General features: G+C 32.2%; 2 protein-coding genes across 3 annotated transcripts in view; one reads left to right on the top strand and one right to left on the bottom strand.

The window, feature by feature from the left end:
- The window catches only part of LOC131848375 (probable E3 ubiquitin-protein ligase HERC2), a 51,942-nt gene extending 44,955 nt beyond the window's left edge, over positions 1 to 6,987 (top strand). Inside the window, exons 83-91 of the mRNA XM_059198197.1 lie at positions 147 to 269; positions 829 to 1,039; positions 1,640 to 1,834; positions 2,439 to 2,611; positions 3,069 to 3,199; positions 3,596 to 3,759; positions 4,220 to 4,374; positions 4,744 to 4,856; positions 4,957 to 6,987. Coding sequence (XP_059054180.1) covers positions 147 to 269; positions 829 to 1,039; positions 1,640 to 1,834; positions 2,439 to 2,611; positions 3,069 to 3,199; positions 3,596 to 3,759; positions 4,220 to 4,374; positions 4,744 to 4,856; positions 4,957 to 5,182 — 1,491 coding nt within the window. The 3' untranslated portion in view covers positions 5,183 to 6,987. The remainder of the gene's footprint in view (positions 1 to 146; positions 270 to 828; positions 1,040 to 1,639; positions 1,835 to 2,438; positions 2,612 to 3,068; positions 3,200 to 3,595; positions 3,760 to 4,219; positions 4,375 to 4,743; positions 4,857 to 4,956) is intronic.
- A 5,648-nt stretch (positions 6,988 to 12,635) lies between these two features.
- LOC131848361 (leucine-rich repeat-containing protein 40) lies at positions 12,636 to 21,999 on the bottom strand. Of its 2 annotated transcripts, none has more exons than XM_059198183.1 (4): positions 15,147 to 15,417; positions 14,505 to 14,648; positions 13,943 to 14,110; positions 12,636 to 13,662 (listed from the first exon to the last, which is right to left on the bottom strand). In XM_059198183.1, exons 1-4 carry the CDS (start codon positions 15,208 to 15,210, stop codon positions 13,496 to 13,498), a joined length of 543 nt encoding a protein of 180 aa, XP_059054166.1. In that variant the 5' UTR covers positions 15,211 to 15,417; the 3' UTR covers positions 12,636 to 13,495. The 2 variants fall into 2 exon arrangements, with proteins under 2 accessions (XP_059054166.1, XP_059054165.1); XM_059198182.1 differs by lacking the exon at positions 15,147 to 15,417 and adding an exon at positions 21,662 to 21,999 and having other exon boundaries at positions 12,638 to 13,662.
- Between the last annotated feature and the right edge of the window lie 647 nt (positions 22,000 to 22,646).

The following is a 22,646-nucleotide window of genomic DNA, read 5'->3' as shown; positions in this document are numbered from 1 at the left end:
CACTCCCTCGTGCGTAATAGCTCGTACGTTTTAAGTAATTTTCTTTTAAAATTCCATATTTTAAATCAATGTCTTGCCTCTGGGCAATCGTTAGGTTTAACTGATTGCCCAGAGGATATTGATTATAATTTCAAATTTTGTTACAGGTTCTACTACATCAGTTTTCGGAACTTGTTTGTCCCAATTTGCCTCTATTGATTTTGGATGGACCCCTAGATCAGCTTAGAACTCTACTATTTTATAGCGTGAAGGAAGCAGCGTTTAGGAAGGTAAAATATGTGATTAATTTTCTCTGCTGTTGTGACATTATTAAGTTTTCCAGCCTATATTTTAGCACTTAAGATACAATATTTAAATAAATAATGAATTTTCTGTTATTTGAGTCGTCTCATATATACTTTCCTTCTAATTGTATATTTCGTTTATGCACAGCATTCTTTATTATATAATAATATCTTACGATCTTACTTAGAACAATATCTTATCTTACTTCACACAGCGCCGTCTAGTCCCATGCTAAACAGAGCTTGTATTATGGGTAGTAGACAACTGATAGTAATACATAAATAAATTTCTTTGTAGATATTTAGATAATATATACATAAACGACACCTAGAGCGTAACAAACAATCATAGTCGTTAATACAAATGCTAGTACCGTGCGAAAATCGAACCCGCAACCATCGGAAACAAGGTGGTGTGCTAAACCGCTGGACCACCGAGGTCTTCGTTAATTGTATTGTAGTTTCCAAATAGATTTATTTAGAGAAAATAATAAAAAACGGTTTTGAAATTAAGTAGGCAAACGTTCACACGAATTGTATGCAGGCGATAATGGCGACGATGGTGCGCGAGCGGCAGCACGGGCCTGTGGTGGAGTTGTCGCGTGTGGCGGCTCGCCGCGCTCGCCGCGGCGGTTCAGGGCTTGCGGGCGCGGCCGGCATGCGCTCCGTGTTCGGGCAGATGGTCGCGCGCCTGCCCGCACTCACGCAGGACGCTCTCGCGCTCCCGCACCGGGTGTGGAAAGTCAAATTTGTCGGTACGTACCAGTTTTACAGAAGTCTCTGTATGGAATGTTGCGTTGACGCGCTCAGTGTGCCAGGTTCGTGGGTGATAACACGGACGCGAGTTTATTAATCAAAAGTGGTATCAACATAATTATATTTTAGGGACTTTTAATAAATAAGATCGTCCACACAGTTCACAACAGTGCGCTTTCGATTGTAATTTCATGCTCAATTTGCGTTACAATTTTCGGTTTGAAAGTGTTTCGATGTCAGCGCATCATTGAAACAATTTCAAAGCAAACGCTATTCTTTCAACCCCTTATTTCTCAAAAATTAAACTTCAAGGACAATATTGTATGTAAACATGCTCTCTTTTAAATTCCTTACAACCCATTTTTCTTTATTTATATTTAATCAACAGTCAAAAATGGCGATAGATGAAATCGCACTTGTGTAGATATAGCTAGGAAGATATAAAACAAAATATTTCGACGATATTATTTTAATATTAAATATAATGGTCACCACCATTAGAATACTTGATAGGATGGTAAATAAATAAATAGATTTATTTTACCCTTCTTGAAGGTTTAATAGGCTTTCTTCTTATAATTCTAATTAATAACAAATAGGCGAGAGTGTGGACGACTGCGGCGGCGGGTACAGCGAGAGTATAGCGGAGATGTGTGAAGAGCTGCAGAACGGGTCGTTACCGCTGTTGATGGCGACGCCAAACGGGCGCGGCGACGCGGGCGCCTCCCGAGATGCTTTCCTTCTCAACCCCACCGCTAACACGCCGCTACATCTCAATTGTTTCCGTTTCCTCGGTAAGCACATTGTTGAATTAACTGTAACCACAGTTCTTACGGGACGATTTCGACTAAGTCTGTTTTATCGTATGTCGGTTAGGCAGTCTGAAATGAATATAATAAGCTAAACTATTCAACTGTATTTGTTTTGTATGTAATAATTGAATAATAGTCAAAAATCTGTACCTAACTGCAGCAAAACTTTTGTGAATCGATTAAATGTAAACACGCGACACCAAAAAAGGGACAAGCATTTTATTTTTGTTATTTTTAATATTACAATATAAATGCATCGCTTATTGATATGATTTTTGTATATATGTAATGATAATATATATTATAAGTTTCACTACCTTCAAAAATGACGATACTTCCATACAATCTTTCATCCCCAATTTCAACCCCTAAAATCTTTCAAACAGTGAAAGAAATTCTCAAATCGGTGCAGTAATTTCGAAGTTTACTTATTTTAAGTGAGTAGAATGAGTATAGATATAACTACAAACATACAATACTTATGTATAATGCAATATTGTTTTACTACTATCAGAAAATACAATTAAATATATATAGGCGAGTCATACAGTATTTTATTAATGCATGACGTAAATTTCTGTATTAGGTGTATTAATGGGAATAGCAATTCGGACCGGCTCACCACTGTCACTGTCATTGGCCGAAGGAGTATGGCGGCAACTGGCTGGTCAACCGCTCCGCCCGCAAGACCTAGCCGAAGTTGACAAAGACTTTCTGCCTGCTCTACTTTGTATCAGAGATATGACACCTAACAATAAGGTAAATCTTTTTATATGCTTTTATTCAGAATGAAGTTTTTCATGATTCATTTAAAAATATACGATCAAAATTAATAAATGAACGCGTTGTGACAATTTTAATTGATTTGCTTTTTCTGTATAATAGTATGAACAGCGTGAAAGTTCATACTGTTTTTAAACGATCATAAGCAGAATCGTTTAAAAATAGTATGAACTTTCACGCTGTTCATACTATTATACATGCAAATTTGTATCTGTCTGTCTGTTTGTTACCTTTTCACGACTAAAATGATCTTAATTAAATTCAAAACAATGATAGATTGTTTCTCGAGAACTAGCATAGGCTATATTTTGTAGTGATGCACTTCGTATGGCGGATGCAAGTCGCGGGTAACAGCTAGTTTCGTATATACTGATTTTTAAGGTAAACACAGTAGTACCAAAGATATACTACAATTTAAATACTATTTTTATAGGAGCTACAGAATTTAGAATTGCCCTTCTCAATTCCATCGGCGGCGGGTCACGAGGTACCACTGTCAACAAGGCACAAACGTGTCACTCCTGAAAATAAGGACGAATATGTGCAACTGGCGCTCCATTACAGGTATTATTCCACACCAAATTTACCTTACTTATAGATATAGAGATATGAGATAACATTTGTATAGGTAAATAGCAGTATAAAAAAATACAAGGAAAACGAAGATTTACATGAAGGATTGTCAAGAATTGAAGTAAAAACAAAATCGTGCAATAACAGAACTAAACACTGTTAGACTTATAACTGAAAGTTTTGTATAGTCTTTTATCCATATTTAAATAGAAGTATTCTTTTTAACTTTTATTTTTGTATATAGTGTCACTGAGTTCTGATATAGTAAACGTCTAAAAACATATCTCTTTTCCATCATTTATTATTACTAGTACAAAATTAGAATATGAACATACTATTGATTAACCAGTGATAACTATTAATGTACAACGTTTTATATGACGGTAGACTGCACGAGTTCGACGAGCAGGTGCGCGCGGTGCGTGACGGCATGTCGCGCGTGGTGCCGGCGCCACTGCTGGCGTTGTTCCAGGCGGCCGAGCTGGAGACGCTCGTATGCGGCTCGCCGGATATACCCGTACACGCGTTACGGGCTTCCGCCACTTATAAAGGTACCTTCTACCTCACCTTATATCATCGTAATTCTGTTTCTACACCAGTAAGGGCCAATAATCGCACGTGGTACAACTTGTGTTTAAAACGTTCTCAGCTACGGTAAACATTCATCATCAGATGTGCCGTGTGCTTATTAAACAAAAGTAATCTTTGTCTATTATCTTGATAACTATAGTAACCATAACATTATCATTCTACCTCATAGCACGGGTCTCTTTTTAGTCTGCTATTCCTACACTAATCAGATGGCTGGGTATAATAAGAATTATTCTTCTGTATTTTCTGTACATCTTTATATATTTTTCTTTAATAAGTCAGTATGGAATGCAATATTTCTTTTCTGAATATTTGTTTTCAGTGGTATTATCTAAAATATCTTATAATATATTTAACATCTCTCCGCGGTTTGTCTTATTATGCCAAATTGTATAAAGAGTGAGAAATATTCCCGTTCAGGTATAGAACCGAACGCGCCTCTAGTGCAATGGTTTTGGGAAGTAATGGAAGAGCTGTCAGGTAGCGAACGGGCTCTGTTTCTGCGCTTCGTGTGGGGACGGACGCGACTGCCGCGTGCTCCTCAAGACCCCAGGCAGAGGGACTTTGTGCTACAGGTTAGTGTAGAGATTATTGCGAAGTGACGCGAAGCGAAGCGACGTTACGTTGATCGATGATGCCTTTTTTACTGAGGTATTAATTTTGAAGACTTTGTATTTAATTGTCTGATTGGGTGCTTCTGTTTCAATTATTTCTGTATTTCAGTTGAAGACCTAGGATTAGACAGTGAATTTGCAGGGTACTGTGGTATGTATGAGGACCAGAGATGTATAACGTGATGTCCGTAGTGCTGTGTTATTACAGTTTAAAAAATCCGCTATCCGCATTTAGCCCTGGAACTTAGCGAGCTACGGTGTATTTTTTATATCCTATATAAACAGACTTTTCTATGACATTGTTAATTACTAATGATGATTGTTTTATAGGTTCTCGATAAATATCATCCAGCCGACCACTTCTTGCCAGAGAGTTACACATGTTTCTTTCTGCTGAAGATGCCAAGATATTCCTGCAAAGCTGTTTTACGAGAGAAATTAAGGTAAATTTATTATGAAATTGAACATATTCAGTTTTTCTTTATGGTGATACTGGTTTTAGCCATCATCTTAATGTTTTGCTCGTTTGTGTTATTCTATTAGGTACGCCATACACTTCTGCAAAAGCATAGACACGGACGAGTACGCGCGTGTCGCACTGAGTGCGGCCGAGCGCGTTTCCTCCGAAGAGTCGGATTCGGACGGTGACGTCATCCCGGCCTCCGGTCAGTCTGCCGCTACGCTCGCGTCCGCCTCAACCTCGGCCACCACGACCGCCACTCACACGCCGCCACTATACTCGCTCACTCGGGCCCCTACATGGTTGTAGACAAAATACATTGTATTACATTATAAACACGGCACCATACAGCTTCAAATACACATATAACAGTTATACAGCGGAACGGGTATTAAAAATCTGCTGCTGTCTTGTATCGGATCAAACTGTACACAGTTTAAATAAATGTAGCGTAACTCACTTATGTTAAGGCCAGTACTAAGTGAATACTGTGGGCGCACATGTTTACAAAGTATATTAATCAGGTACGCTGTGTATGCGACAAGTTTTGTTCAAATGCAAATTTTGAAGTTGCCTGGCGCCGTAGATGTATGTCTTTAGGTTACATTTTTATGGTGTTCAATGATATTGTATTTATGTTTAGAATTGAAATTTATTGGTATTAAAATTAGGCGTGTAAATAAACTTTAACAATCTGAAATAGGGTTGTTAAGAAGTGTAGCTCTTTATTACGATTACAGCACTTGGACGTGAACATTTTGCATATTTTGCAAAGTACATTATCAACCTAAGAGCGACTACCATTTTTTTTATTTACGTTGTTAGTGTTTTCTGTCAACGGATATATGTTACTGTTGGTCGATATATTTTTAATAATTCCAAGTTTTGTTTTAACCATGAATGTGACGAAATTTTTTTGGAAATACATACTATATCGATCGTAATTGAATACTCTTATTATCGCTATACTCATGAAGAATATCCATATACTTATACTAATTACATTTACATTTTATTACTTAGTATAGACATTTTTATATAATTATTTGTCGATAGTATATAACTATCTTGTATTGTCGCAATATAAGTCGACGTTATATTTATAAAGCGTTTCGCAGCTTGCTTTTGATTGTAGCATTCCATCCAAAGCTAGTTGTCGCTTAGGAAGCTTCTCCGGGTGTTATTAACTTTTGATAATGGCATAACTAGGATACTGTTTTAGACTTTTCGGATTAATAAATAATACAACGAGGCCCACTGCCAACATTCCATTAATATCGTGACTAGTAAGTTAATAGTTATGATAATTATGTTCCAAATAAGACTCAGTATAGTTATTACTATACGCTATTTCTAATATACTTAGATTAACCGTATATCTAAATAGCTGCGGAATCGCTTGTAGACACTATTAGCAATTATTTGTACAGGAGTACAAACTATACTAATTATAACTCCACTTTAAATATTTGGTTATGTTATGATATATTTTATATAATTCTGGTCATAGTGCTATTAATTTGATAATGAAAGTCGAATAGATTGGAGCTTGAAGCAACTGTGATGTTTAGATGTTGGTGAACGAGTTGAAAGACTTAGATAGGTATTATTATGAAAGGTGCATTTTAGAAAACATTGAATAATCTAATTAAGTATAAAAGTCAAGATTGAGCACCATATACAATAAAAGTGATACCATTGTTTGCAGTCAGCATAAGTGCTATTATTATGAAACATTTATATTGACACAAATACAATATTAAATTATGTGAAGATACTATTCATTAATAACGAAGAGCTCTTGAATGAAGTAGTGATATTAGTTCAATTTATATTTATTTATTTCATTTCGAAAATGAGTTTGCTAAATGGGTATATTTATTGTTGTTGCGAATATTGTTTTATGGCTTCTCTTTTTTGTACATAGTGTTCCATCTTGACTTTTTATTTTGGATTGAAAAGCTAGTCAAGTTGAGGTTGCAATGTTGGTATAGTTAGGTATAAACTCATATAAAGTTCGTTGAATTTACTTGTCATCTTTAGTAAATACTCTTGGCATACTTTTTTACTAAAATAAATAATATTTTTAAATATCCTTTAAAAAATTAACCCAAAAAAATATTGTTTAACACTTTATTTCAATACGATATGTTTACTACATGATTTATTCATTTATTATATTTAGTATGTTTTCATAATACAAGTATGTAAGGCGGAATATTGTCGCGGATGATCTGTTTTTTCAAGGCAATGCTATCAACCCAAAAGAGTGGTTATTAGATGGATCGATTCATATTGCTTATATATTCTAGTAATCTATATATTGCTTGAAAATCTGACACGCTGCAAAAAACTACTCTTTAGAAAACAAGTAATAATTATTTGTAGCAGTGTTAGTTACATTTTTGGTTTGCCCAAAGATTCATAAATCTACAACTTTAACAAAAGCGCATACTATTACTGATATTATATGTTGTTAACTATTATAAGGCTTATTACAGTATTATTTTAATTTGTATATAATTGGTTGTTGTAATATGCATATTTTTTCGAATTCACGTAGATCTCGATTTAGGATTTTTTATGTTAAAATTTTTTGGTGCTAGTGCTTCACGGTTAGTATAAACTTTGTATGGAAAAGTGGTAAAGCACGAATAGTAGCCGTCAAATTAAGTATCTAAGTGAAGTTCATAAATATTTATAAAACATATCAAAAATACTATAGTTGTTTTTATTTTACTGAAATGACAACTTGACACACAATGTAAGTCTATTTGTCATGGCAAGTATTCACTTTTGTCTTCTATACGTGAACAGCGCCAAGAACGAATCATTACTAATCTATATATATATTTATGAACTTTATTATATTATATAGTAAGTTATTAGCTTCCATTTTTATGCAAAATTCGAAGTATATTAAGTGACAAAACTATTCTTCATACACCAAAGAGTACTGTGTTAAGAAAGAACAACTATTTTCTTAAGACTCATGTCTTATTAATCAATGATCTGAAAATATTATACTACATATTTAATAATTTAATAATAATCTGTTTATTGGAGCATTATTTATTTTCTACCTAAATAATTGTATGGAATATTTATTTCAATGATGACATGTTTGTTTTATTTCAACCTTTATACGCAAGTGTTTTTTTTATGTAATTCGCACTTATGTTTGGCATAAGATATAGGTATGTAATTTTAGTTCATTATCTTACCCTTTAACGGAATCACATCTTACAGAGCAAAATGAGTGCAACTGAATTAGGTGAAACAGAGGTACAAGTCTGTACGGTAGTAGCACGAGATCTATTAATTTACGCGAACTATTTTGCTCATTTACTTGGTAGTTACGCAATATATATGACTTCTAGTCGTCAGAAAAATAAAGGCGTGGTTATGATTTACATCACTCACTTATCTATTATGTCGTAACTAATTGATGATCGATATATAACTGCTCATAATTATTCAATGGTAATTTTCATTCATAGTTCCATGGAAATAACTAATGGGTATCACTGCTTTCCATTTTGCATCTGTAGTAGTGATAACTGTTCTTTCTTATAAGAATTTTTCTTGAAATGGGAGAAGGTATGATTAGTAAACTAAGGGCACCATTGCTACCAGTGTAGTGTCAGGTCAATATCCACATGGTCAGCTCTAAACCTGGTGAATTTATGATCAAGCTAATTGAGTCGAGCTCATGCTTATACTGTTAACGCAGACGGTTGCATCATTCCCCTATCATCCAATAAGAAAAACCTTCGGATAATAAGGTTCAACTAAAATAAAGACCTAATTCGGATCCTGCCTGCCATTTTGGAGTTTTGTGCTTAGTAGCTGTATCCCACATTAGTTGGGCTGGAAAACGAGTCAATGTCGGATATAAATTTAATTTTGTCTAGATCCATCCAGTGTGTGTCGAAACCTACAATTAATTTTACAAATGAATATAAAAAATAAGCAGTATTTTTTTTATTTTATTTACCTTTGTGAATTAATGTACATAATTACAATTAAATTCAATTTTGGAGTCTCTAAACATAAGTGACTGAATGATGATAAGTATTTAAACATAATAAACTTTCACATGATTTTAATATTCACTAAATGTACACTGCATAATAGGAATTATGAGGCTAAAATAAAGATAAAACAATAACATTATTATTACAGTTCATAGTTACATGTGCCCATTTATTTCTTAGATTTGGGTTTTAATGTTAAATATAATATCACTACACCGAAGACAGCATATGTCGCCTTTGCAGTCTGAAACAAAAATAATTCATATAGCTTATTATTGGAAAACAAATAGAGATATTTGAAGATTTCATAGAAAGTTGTCTGCATGGATGGACATCTCATTTAAGTCTCCAAGCTGATTGCTATGTTAGCTGTGATTCGGTTGTAGAGTGACCTTAGGCATTGAAATTACAGGATAAGAAACATGCCATTTTAGTCTTACTCTTAGCCCTCTAAAATATCTTTGCAAGAGTGGTTTAATGTCCTTAGTGCTGTTCATGTATATATGGTTATGCTTACCATCAACTGGGTTGTTAGTAAAGTAGAAGAATATTTCCTAGTGTCATGATCCTCAGAATTTAAGAATCTACTAAGAAGATTATTAAGGCAAATGGCACATGATAATTTATAGATATTAATTGTAAACTAGTAAGCAGAAGCAAATAGTAATTAGAAGTGTAACATGTCACAATAAGTTAATAATTTTAAATGTTTCAGTTTGAACATAAATTAAATCACAATATCTTACAGAATGGGATTTATAGCAATGGGGATGGGTGAACATTGCTAGCAATGTACTATGTCAGATCAAGCACCATGCAGACCCCCTATGGACACTATCATAATTAATTTATGTTAACATAATCACAAAGAGCTATATTCAAATGGTTTCATTCAGATCCTACTAACAGCACCCATTCATGAGAATGACAGATGAGCGAGTCCTCATATCATAGCTCTCAACCATTATAAAGGATGCACATCAACCTGAATGTTTGATACCCAATTATGAATTAAAATATAAGCATTAAAGGCCAATAATTTCTTTTCTTAAAATAGCAGGCCACTCTGCTCATTTTGTCAATAATACTAATTTTGTTATAATAAAATAGAAATAATGAAGTCAGACCAGACTATTGCTAGAACATCACTAGATATGGTGCTGCAATGGTTCACATATAAATAAACCTGTCTGCTAACAAATTCCTCCAGGATATTGTTAATATTTCCCTATACTCTATGCACAAGGGAGCCCACAACTCTTGAGTTAAAGCAGTCAACTGTTGTCTCCGCATACATACCCAATGCACTACAGAAAAGGGGGCAACCCCAACAGCACTTTAGATGCACTATACTATACTATATTACACTGAACTGGCACATGTGAGTCGAGTAAATCTAGCCCACGAACTGCACGTGGAAAAGGATGTAGTACAAAATGCTCTAAATAATGAAATTTTAGCTTTTCTCGACAACAGCGTGGAAAGCTACGAGTCAGCATCTCACAGAGAGCGCCCCGCGTTCTCTCTCTATATCGCCATTGTCATAGAAGCCGGGTATTAACATATGACCAAATATATACTTAAATGTATGTACTCTTTGCAACAATCATATTATTTTTCATATAACTTCCATTTTACAGGTTTATCAAGCAAGAATTAATTTGATATTATTATAAATATTTATACCTAAAGTACATCATATTGAACTTACATTAGCTCTGCCTCTATTAGTTGCGCTGTTGAAATACTTGGAAAGACCCTTGAATTGGGATTCATCAACAGAATCTCCAGCCATTCTGAAATAAGTATACCAAATAATGTAGTGTAATCGAGCTTTAACAATATATTTACCTACATAATGTAAGTTAACAGAGTTTCATAAATAATGAAAAACTTTTAGTTTAATACCTGATAATTTATTTTATTTTATTATGTAATAAGAGGAATATGTAGGAAAAATGACTACAGATTAATAAAGTGTACAATTTAGGTAGAAAACTCAAAGCACAGACTAGACAACAATGAACTATGATCGGTGTCGCCAGCTGAAAAATTAATGACAAAAATGTATTATCCATTTTCGTACATAATATATTGTTTCGGAATAAATTTGTATGACAATCACAGAAAATACTTTGGTCAATGTTTATTTTTTATTTAGTTCACTTAATTTGTGAGTTTTCACAAATTTTATACAATTTACATGTCAGTAACTTGTTTTATTCAAACAATAATTTGGTCTACATATAGATGCGGATATTTCCAGGCTATATACATATTTTTTAGTATTATTGTTTGTTGCCTACATTACAATTTATAAAATAGCAAAAAAATAGATTTTTTAATATATAAGAAGGTATAACTACAATAGTCAGCTGTTCTAGCTACATGAAAGGTACTATTATGTTATCCTATCAATTATATACATAAGTTAAGAAAAATGCAATTACAAAATTGCTTACCATGAAACACATCTATCAGCATTATTTCGCTTTTTTAGACTTGAATAATTTATAGTATACATAATATGCAGCCACTAGCGCCATTGTTACTTTTGCTGTCTATTTTGAAAAAAAATACTGCCGTTTTAATAAGTTAAATACATAGAACTTTGTCACAGTGAAACGATAACGTAGGAAATAGATGTTGCTTTGTATATATTAAATTCTCTTTTTATATTATAAAAGTATAATAAATACAATAGTACATTGGAATATAAAAAAATATTAACGTAATATATCTGTGTAACGAATTGCCAATATTTTTTATTCTATGATTTTTTTCGGGCTTGCTCTAATGTTGATGCAGCTGTAGCTGGCCTTTACAACTTCGTCAATTACTAGTCTGAGGGCACCGCTAGGGCTTGTAGCGAACCTTGGCTGTCGTAATTTCGATCCCCGTTTGAATTGGACGGGGGACCAATCGGAGGGGAACTATTCTATGAGAAAAATAGTACGTTACCTCGCTGACATCTCTTATAGGAGGACATGCTTAAGTACTTGTAACTTCACTGCCATATTTTACATTTAAACCAAACACAAATTACGGTTGTGGTGAGCCTCATGTATAATATACATATAGTTGATACATCTTATATAGTCCGTGTAATCGAGGTAGGAAGCTACTTACATTAGCTCGTCCCCTATTTGTTTGGCTGTTGAAATATCGGCTAAAACCTTTTAGACTAGGATCATCATCCACTCCGTGACCCGCCATTACGCTAATTTAAAATTAGTAACTAATAATACATGTGGATATTAATAATTGAAGAAGCATGTTTCATTTAAAAATCAAATGTGACATGTCAAGCGATTTTTAACATCTTTTCTTTTTTATGTTAAATTGTTCTTTTTACATTGCAACACCAAAGAGGGTGAAATCGTAAGTTTGTATTTTCTGACTTCTTATGAGACTATTGTATTGTGACATGTATTTTTTCGCATATAGGTCTTTTCAGCCCTTTCAATTTATTTGTGATAATGGATGACTTATATCCGTATGGCGGTTTACTTGTCAAAAAGGAACAGACAGACATACTTTCCAATTTATAACATGGAGCGAATATTATTTATTATTTAGTATTGTAATTTATTAAGGTCTTTTTTGTAAACATTTCCTACCTAGAATTAATATCTACCTATACATTAACCTATTTTCAATCAAAGTGCCTAATAAATACATTGATTTGGAAGGTGTGATGGGCAAGTTAAAAGCAAAGAATCTTTTTGATGTTTTTTAATTACTTACAGTAAATTTTAGTTTCTAAAACACATCACAAAGACTTATTTCTTAATTATACATTAGAAACATGTTGATATAAAGGGATTTACAACATCAGTCATTGTCTTTGGGCAATAGTAATGATCACATAGTAAATTATGACACAACAAATATTTTATTGTAGTCAAAATATACTGAAACAACTAAAAACAGCTAAAAATATTTTAGCAGAAATGCAATCCTTTGTTGTTGCTGTTTTTGCTAAACATTATTAAGTGTTACTGCCCAGGTGTTCCTTTACTTAAAAATAATACTAATAATATTATTTTCTTATAGTTGGAATTATTAATAAAAATTGCACTTAATTAAATGATGGACTAGTATTCAATACAATGAGATACGTCAACATAATACCATCCAAACATTTTACATATCAAAAATATTTATATTATTATTCATATAATCCAAATAATCAGCAATAGAATTTAGTCAAGTAATTGTTAAATAGATCAATAATATCAAAACGCCACAGAAGTATATTTAATTGTATAAGTTTGGATGTGGCATAATGTTTTCTTATTCTAATTAAGTAGGTACATGAAATATTTTGAGCACATCTGTGTTATTAAATTCATTCTCATGCCTCCAACTATGATAATAATTATCATAGAGTTATACACAAAACATCAAATTCACAATATCATGTTGATAATGTCCTCTTTTCACAGAGATAAATCACAGTTGAGTTAAGGCCAGCTTTTCGTAATCAATTAGCTTCAGATTGCACCATCCCTTTTATTATATAGGCCTTGCTTTCAATCACAAATTTCTGGCCTGAATGCATGAGTATGTTGAGAGCAATATTCTAAATTAAGAGGTCTTCTTCCCAGTCCTCTTTTTCTCTCTCTGAAACGGTGACTGATGGTCGTGACAGCTGCTTCAGTTCGTCATATGTTCGAGGAGGGATTGGATTGTCACTGAGATCTACATATTCAAGTGCTCGAGATCTGGCTAATCTGTCGACATCTACTTCTGTAATAACATAAAAAAATTGTTTATTATAAATAATAAAATCTGAATATTCAATATCTGGAAGCATTGACCAATATTATTCCTTCTTACATAACCTTTATTAATATTTAGTAGTTAAAAAACCATAAAGTTAAGATAGTACTATTGAATATCATGTATATCAAAAATTTTATTTGACTTTGTTCTACAATGTAGGGCATGTAATTATGTAGAGTCTACACAATTTCATAAGTTGATAATTTCCCTTGGAAGAAGTATGTAATTAAAACAAATCAATTACCAATTATTTGATTGTGGTGAGCAAGGAGTGTGTGCAAACTGGGGCACTGGCATGCAATGCTTGGTAGAGCCACAAAGGTGTTGTGTGAGATATCCAACCGTTGCAGGCACGCCAGGGTACACAGTTCATCAGGTAGCTTCGCCATTTGATTGTTTGACAGGTTTAATTCTGAAATTAAAGAAGTTCATGTTATTTACTTCACTTACATCATTACTACAATTTTAAGATTTAATGGGCATTTACACACACAATAGAAACTACTTTTAAATAAATGTACATGTACATGTATGAAAAATTCTTTTATAATTATAAAATTTATTTTAAGCTAATTTACTCTATATTGGAGTAATTATGTAATAAAAAGACAGATTTTATATATAAATATAAAGACAGATAAGAAGACAGAATATTATTTGCTTGAATTTTATAGCACATTTATTATCTTATTATATATTGTGAATTGGGAGAGTCCAAGTTTGGTTTCTCATATCTTTGTTAATTAATATAAAAATGAAAATGAGAGATAAGAAAAAATTTCTACTTTAAAAATCAAAAATATTACCTGTGATTAAACTAAATTTAACAGCAAACTTTGGTGGTATTTTTGTTATAACATTTCCACTAAGGTCGCAGCTCTTGAGTTCTGTGTGTCGCATGAGATGGTATACAGCATCAGGAACTTGCATGAGCTGGCACTCGGACAAGTCTGAAAAATATAGACAGTGAAATAAATGTACAGTTTTGTAGTCAAGTATAATTTTTGAGGTTTTTATTTAAATAACAGTATATTGACAATACATTTCAATATTTGTCAGACAGAATATTTGTGTTACTGGATTAGTAAATAAGATGACAGAACTTTGTAACAGAAAATACCTTCCATCAGGGAGATACTTTGTTATATTTAAGAATTCTGTTCAATTTCTAAGGATTCCGAAAAGGGAGAGTATACAGCTCACAAAGTATAGAAACTATTTAAGTTTCTTTATAAGATGTGATAATCAATCAATTACAAAATTAGTAGCTATAGTTTGCTATTAATTTTGTAGCAAAATTCTAGCGAATATACTAGAATTTTGCTACAAAATTAATAATTATATAAAATTAATACCTGTTTAAGCTATTACGTCATATTTCAGAATATAGAAACTGGAATTGTACTAAAGAACACCTGTACTTGTAAAATTAGATAAATTGATCATACCCAACGTTTGATTTTCCTGGGCTTCTTCACACCTTAGTACTACACGTGTTACGGCTAAAGCCATGATTTGATTTCCACAACTACGACTAACGCTAGTTACAAGCTCCTACAGTAAATGTAGTTTAGGAACTACAGTTATTTATAAATCGCGCAATAGTTTGCTCACAACGAATACATAGACTATTTATAAAATAGATTTTGCGTTCATTTGGTTATACAGAAATTCTTCCCAATATAATATATATTAAAATAGAAAATATACAAATAAAATATTTATCATTTTGAATTCTTTTTTAATAAAGTATAAAAAATAAATATTTTTATTATTTTTCTTGTATGAACTTTTCAAAACATGACATTTGACTTGCCAACTGAGTGACATTGACACATCATTTGCTTTGATTCTTCAGGTTGAAAATCATTTCAATAAAATAATATTTATAACGGATCTTTATAAAATGAAACTGTTTTTAGTATAGGCTTTAAAGTTACAAGATTCATTGTGTTGATTTTATAAATGTGGTTTGTAAATGTATAAAAGTAGTGAAAACCGTCTTATCTTCTCGAAATCTTACCTTCAACTTTGACTTCTTATTTAAACTCTATTGAATATTGTTATTTATAATTTTTTTTTATATACTTTATATTATATGGTCATATGCAACTAGAAAAATGAAAAATATAACTTTAAGTTTTTTTTATACGACAGATATTGTATTTACATTCTTCTGAAAAGTTTTATCCTCCTTTTTAATATCAAACATGTTTCTAATAACATATATCGCGAACCGAGTGCCGGAGTTCTTAATAACAAAGATCTGAGTTCAATTCCTATTCATATTAGGTTATTGTATCTATACATACTTAAGATTCCTGAATATTATTTATTTCAAAATTATCAAATACACTTATAATTACAGACAGATAGTTTCTTTTAAGGAAGTACAATATTTACGAGTAGTGACCTCTATGTGGCCGTTCAACTGTTTATGGAATAAATTGCTCTATAAAGGTCAACATGTGTCGATGCTAGTTTGCGATTGCGCACGCGCTTCTGATGTTCTAAATTGGTTCTTCATTATGTAGGTACTGTGCGTAGTGTGCGTAACGTCGTAATGTCTCTACGAGCGTCAGTTACTAACGCAGACATATATGTTATATCTTCCGCATGGCAATCATTGTAGTACTCGAGTAATTGCCCTTCCGGGATTTCAAACGGAATATCAAGGAAATTATTGTAAAATTTTTTATAAAAGTTATAAACCTGTCTTTGTAGTTAATAACACTAAGAAAGAAATAAGAAAGCGAGTATTTTTTCGGTATTATAAATATGACCACGCGGAAGAAAGTTTCGTGCAAAATGTAGCATAATAGAAGTAGATACACTGGACTCGTGGTCCAGTAATGTCAACTAATGAATCCCTAATAAAAGCCGTTGCAATTGCCATTATTTTTTAAATCAAAGAGGTAGACTGTAAAAAGTCTTCATAGTCTCAGTGTCACCTATTCCAGATATGGGGCATAACATCTTGGTCCTCCGAAATGATAAGGCATGAACTGTATCGAGAGCTTCACTTATTAACGTGATATTCGTAGTGCTGTTAATGTATCTATAGGTATAGACGAAGGTTACTATTTACCATCAAGTAGTCCGACAGCTTGTTTGCCATGGTAAAAAAGATAGGTGTATATCTCTTAAATATTTTATTCGCACGTGTCGACTACAGTTAGTATCTATTAAGCCGTACATGTATTTACTAATTCACACAAGTACAGTCGGTGCTTACATGGATTAATAAATACCTCTAATAAACGCTGACTAAAATAATTGTTTTCGTAAAGATTAATGAACCGCAATTAACCAACGACTGGCATGCAATAGAAAACGTCTTTTGAATACATACGTTTCAATAACTGCGCAAAAGATTTTCCTTTCAAAACATGTCTAATATTAGGAATTGCGACTTGGTTGTCGGTTCGGCGGCCGCGCAGCTGATTTTCCGGGAATGGACTTTATTTTTAGTTAAAATGAAGGTTGGAAAAGACGTCTTTATGTTCACTTGGTCTTTCGGTGCAAAAAAGAAAAGAAATATTCTTGTTTCAAATATTAAAAAATGAACATCATAATAACAATAGTAAACTATATAATTGGTGTTCTTAGATTTTGTTTATTAATAAATGAATTTAGCGTGGTAGATATCATATACTAATGTTTCCTCGATTTAATTTCTAAAGATAATAATCAGCTAGTGCTAAAATCATTAGCTATAAATATCTAATAATTAATTATAGATACTTAAATAATAAATAGCTACTTTTTGCGGGCGATCTTTTTATTACGCACTTACATATTTCTCTACAATTTACATCTCAGGTTTGATATTTTGTCATGTACCTATTTGTATTCCAACACGATTACAGATTTTATAACTCATCTGTTGAAAGTGATATATGCGTTACTATTTCATTATTGAATTAATTAAAAGAGGTACCCGTAAGTATATTAAATTAATCTTCGTAACAAAGGCCAATGAGACTTCCAGGTAGAGCCGACCTTGGTTTGTTTCAAAATTTTTGCGCTATATCTTCGTTTACGAAAGGCGAACGCAAGAGAACACTCATTTAAGTTTAGTAGTTAGTTGCGTAAATCAAGCATATTTCGCGTAATTATCTAACATGTGACAAAATATTATTCAACTTATGCTCATTAATATAAGATCGATAGTCTCGTTGTTAGCTGTGTTGGTAATCTTGCGGTTCCCCAACGAAGTCCTCGATTTAACAAGGTGGATGGCGGAGACAAAAAGTCTCAGTAGAAAGTCATTACGCACGAACTGTTAGAATGATGAGAGTATCTATCTATAGCAATTATGAGAGCGAAATTACTGTGATATAATATGTACCTACGGTATTTGTCACTAGTACCATTATCTGTGCTTAGTACTTTCCTATATGAAGAGCTTGAACCATATCTATATATATATATACTATATTAGTAAATTGGTCGGTTGGTGGTAGTTTCTAGGTAGTAGATATATCAAATAATTTCTTGCATTCAAGAAAATTAAGGATCTAGGTATAGTTTTTTATAATTTGAAATGTAATTTATTAATATAATTTACTAGCTGACCCGTGTAACTTCGTCTGCGTGATGCTATATAGCCGAACAACCAAACTTACTAACTTCACTTCTTTATAATACATATTAGCGTAGATAATGTCTTGCAATTATATTATAAGTGCATATTTCAATAAGCTTATTCATTTCGCCATAGTGTAATGTGAGTCATTATCATCTATAAGATATAGGTGATTTAAATTGCAAGTCATACTCAGGTTTCTATAAAACACAGAGAAAAATGAAGAAATCGCAACTCATAACTCACGTAACTGTGGCTTGTTGCAACTAATGATAGGTATGTTATAATCTGTTTCAATAAATAGCCGTGAACAAGAAACTAGGCTGTTCACAACGTGTTTTAGTAATAATTGGGAAACGAATGGAGCGTCTTTCATAGTGACATGCTTTTAAGTAGGTGGAGTCACGTGTACTGATATATAAACTTTGCTACTAAGTCATAGTAAAATTTAGACAATTCGTAATATTCTTAAATATTAAATTAAATTAATTAGGTTATTATGATAGGGTAAAAGTGTTTACATGGTTGCAGGCGACTGTGTGTATTTATAAAATAAATATAAAAATAAGAGAATAATATAACCGTATTTATTGTCTCAAAAATAAATAAAAATATATTTGAAAAAATAATAATTTATTCTACTAAAATATCGAGTTTCGAACTTTTGTATGCCTATGTTGATGCCTTAATACATTATTGTCTGAAAATAATCTAGTTACCCAAACTCTCACTATTATCTAAAATGAAACAAGAGTGAAGAAATCATTGCCTTTAAAATATTGCTTAATTATTGTTTAACTGCAAGTGAGATGTTTACGAGATCGCGGCGAAGCATGAATAAAGGTCGTAATTAACAATACAAGAATGAACAAGGATGTTAAACGCCTTTTACATGCGAATGATCTTGAGTATTAGAAACGATTAATTGGTACCTGTCTGGGTATATTAAGGCATAAATAACTAACAGATAATACGATATGTGTCCGTTTTCCTGTTGTTATTTAGATTTTTGAGCTATGTAGGTACCACATAAAGGGCTACGTGATTAGATTGCAATCATAACATTTGTAGAAAAGTTAAATTTCTCAATCAATATTACTTGTCCATTTACTTCTTTATAATTTTCGAATGCAGGATTATGAATTTTAAAATGATTTCGTATGTTTCAAACAAGATAGAATAAGTATATATTCTTTCTAAAGAAGCATTTCGCATGAAGTCAAATAATGTACTTTCATCCAGAGATTAATTGTGACACACCGATAGAAACAATAATGTAATGTCGATTATAATTTATAGATAACGACACTATATTTCAATGTTTTGTTCATTTGCATATCTAATCATTGTACTTACTTATAAAATAGAATCTAAGTAAGCCATACTTGTTATCTTTATAAACAATAATAATTACTAAACTATAATATATAATGATCTCAGTCGAAATAGGCGGATTTCTAAATTTAATCGCATGTGAGGTTTTTTTTCAGAAATGCGTATTTTGCTTTGGTAATTTTGAATTAATATAATTTTAAATATGTATCTTGGGATTAAACATAAAATAAACAATAGACAGAAAATTAAAAACTCTCGGTACTCAGATACTCAGTCTGTCTGATCTGCTTCTGTGTTCTTAGTTAAAAGAGAGTTTTAGTCAAATTATTGCAATTTTGAGTTACATGAATAGTTGTATAAATTGTATAATTTTAACGGTAAATAAAAAATTATATCGTGTTATCATATATCCTATTTAAATAGTAGTCTTGCCACATCTCAAAATTTCACTATATTGATTCGATAATAGCTTGGCCCAATTTGTTAAATTTACGCAGAAACAGTGTAGAACAACTTGCCTTTGTAGATACGTACGTGTAGGTACATGTAGAGTATTTTTACTTTGATCATGCCGGTTTATACAATGTTTCTTGTTTTATTGACTAACGTTGGACTCATGAATTTGATAATGAAATTAAAGTTACTGTTTTTATAATTGTACCAAATAAAATAATATCGTACTATCTCTCAGTTTACGCTTCAAATTAATGAAAATACCTAGTTCATAAATATTATGTACCACTGGAGATTATTCATTTGAATTATAAATAGTTGTTATTGTAATGGAACCATTCTGAGTATAAGCTTTGTTAGCGTACCTTGCAGATGTCTATTAACTTTAGGTTTCTACCTACCACTATGTTTGTATATCTGGGATAAAAGTAAACTATATCCTTTTCCATATCAAATGTTACGTAGGTACATACAAAATTAATTATGTTGTTTAAACGGTAATAGTCACGTATTACCGGTAAACATATAAAACTTATTTTACAAATTAAAATATTTGTGAGGTTTACACCTTCAATCATGTAAACTTCACATACAACTACTATTACGCACGTGGTACAAACAGAATTACCAATTCTCTTTTATTTACAAATAACAACGACGCATAAATTAGACACGTATTTTTATTATGACTGTCGACTATAGATAAGATATTCTATCCGTAATAAATACGTATTTACATACCTACTACTATTATTCTAAGTTCTAAAAAATTAATATAGGTTTATGAGAATACCTATATTTCTACTCAAAACTATCTCAAAACAAATGTAAATGTTATTGACATTTGGATAGTATTAAAGTAAGTAAATAAATTGAATTTTTTTAAATCCTCGTGCTTAAATAGCTTGGCGTACCTATTATTTAAAAATACTGATTTTGTTTCATAGTACCCTTATGGCAGTATTTTTTTTTATAACTGAATTGACAAAAACGAGTTCAATACAGGCAGATCTATTTGTATATTTAATTTGTTAAGAACTCTTTGTTGAAGAAGGAAACTAACTTTAAATTAAGTGAAGTAATGAGCAGGTTATATTTTTGATTTATTTGTGACTGTAACTAAATTTGTGAGTGTATATTAAATAGTACGAGTCCTGAAATATTATCTTATCTGTGATCCCGATATTGTATCGATCGCAATGATCCATTGAGATCATAGATTCATAAAAATTAATATCGTTATTATTTATATAGGTACCTGTTATATTAAATTAACATATGTTATAAAAATATTAAATATGTTAGTAGTAACTGATGTTTAAAGTTAAGAGCACCTATCTGAATTCTATTTCTTTATGTTAACTGTTATATTGTACGTATGTACTAAGTATGTATAATAATTTGTGATTCTTATATAAAAAATGTTACAAAAATATTTAAACAGTAAAAATTTACAATCAATATTATTTCTATATACTCGTACCTTAATATTTTAATATTTCCAAGTTAGAAATAAATAAGCATCTCCTCATTTATAATAAATTTTAAGTTCATTGCAGTAATAGATATCATGAATAAACTACGTACCAAGTTGACTATTTTCCTGTGCATCCTCGCATCTTCCCACAACCCTTATAATAGCACGTCCTGCTAATCTAGCACATATCATCATGGCTGGTGCCCTTGGATCCGGCTCCTCGGCCTCGGCCGGCAGGCGCGCGCCTCCATCATATTCCGTTGGGGGTCTCATCACTGCACTTGATTATCACCAACAGTCACTGCACAATTTGAGGTCACAGTCAGGTTTCACGACAGTGAAAGTCTTTCACAAACTGAAAGATTCGCGTATGTTCAATTGCTCATCTACCACCGCCCCGAAACGCAAACCGCCTAGGTACACGGTGGCACTTTGTTAAATTCGAGCGCCGCGTTCTCGACCAGCCTTTATATCGTTGCCAAAACAAAGAAGCGTGGTGTGGAGGGAGACAGCAACAACAACAAATGTCCGTCTCGTTTGCACTGTCTGTCTGTTGCGCAGTTGACGCACGCTGGGTCGAGAAAACGTGGAAATTATGGGGAGCCGTCCAGACCACATTCTGTCACAAAGGGCTGTTTTGTGCATAAGGAAACCAGGAAATAACCCTCCGGTCTCGTTTTTGCTTGACTGTATTGTCACATTTTCAATAAGGGCATTGTAAGATTGTTATCAAAGCGGCTTTGTTTATGGACAAAAATCATTTCAATCAATCATTGTTGGTCAGTTCAATGTGAAAGGATGGGCTGGGGGCCGTACACAATTTTACAGCCTAATTCACAATACGTTATCACGGTGGGCGCATATATTGCAATTTATTGCGGACGTGCTCGATGCGCACTCGATTGCGATAAATTTAAAAATGTTTTCGTTACGGACGCACATTTATAAATTTGTTACTTTCTTTCATTTATAAACACAAACAGTTATACAACAAGATATTACTATGTTTGATAAGTTTATTTAACGTTAGGCGGAAATTAAAATATATTTATTAATTGAATCTTAAGTAAGATTTTAATAGACACAGAATAAAAT

This window comes from Achroia grisella, unplaced genomic scaffold, assembly GCF_030625045.1.
Source record: "Achroia grisella isolate CSIRO2021 unplaced genomic scaffold, CSIRO_AGI_Agris_v1 utg551, whole genome shotgun sequence".
Classification (NCBI taxonomy): domain Eukaryota; kingdom Metazoa; phylum Arthropoda; class Insecta; order Lepidoptera; family Pyralidae; genus Achroia; species Achroia grisella.
Note: the sequence above shows the minus strand (reverse complement) of the source record. Positions and strands in the feature narration are given on the sequence as shown.

What these genes read in the sequence shown, in the direction of transcription:
- LOC131848361 (XM_059198182.1), bottom strand. Translation starts at nt 21,824, where the DNA reads ATGAGACCCCCAACGGAATATGATGGAGGCGCGCGCCTGCCGGCCGAG. An exon ending in TAAATTTAGTTTAATCACAG is followed by an intron (nt 14,111 to 14,504) that starts GTAATATTTTTG and finishes CTTTAATTTCAG; the next exon opens with AATTAAACCTGTCAAACAAT. An exon ending in TCACCACAATCAAATAATTG is followed by an intron (nt 13,663 to 13,942) that starts GTAATTGATTTG and finishes ATGTTATTACAG; the next exon opens with AAGTAGATGTCGACAGATTA.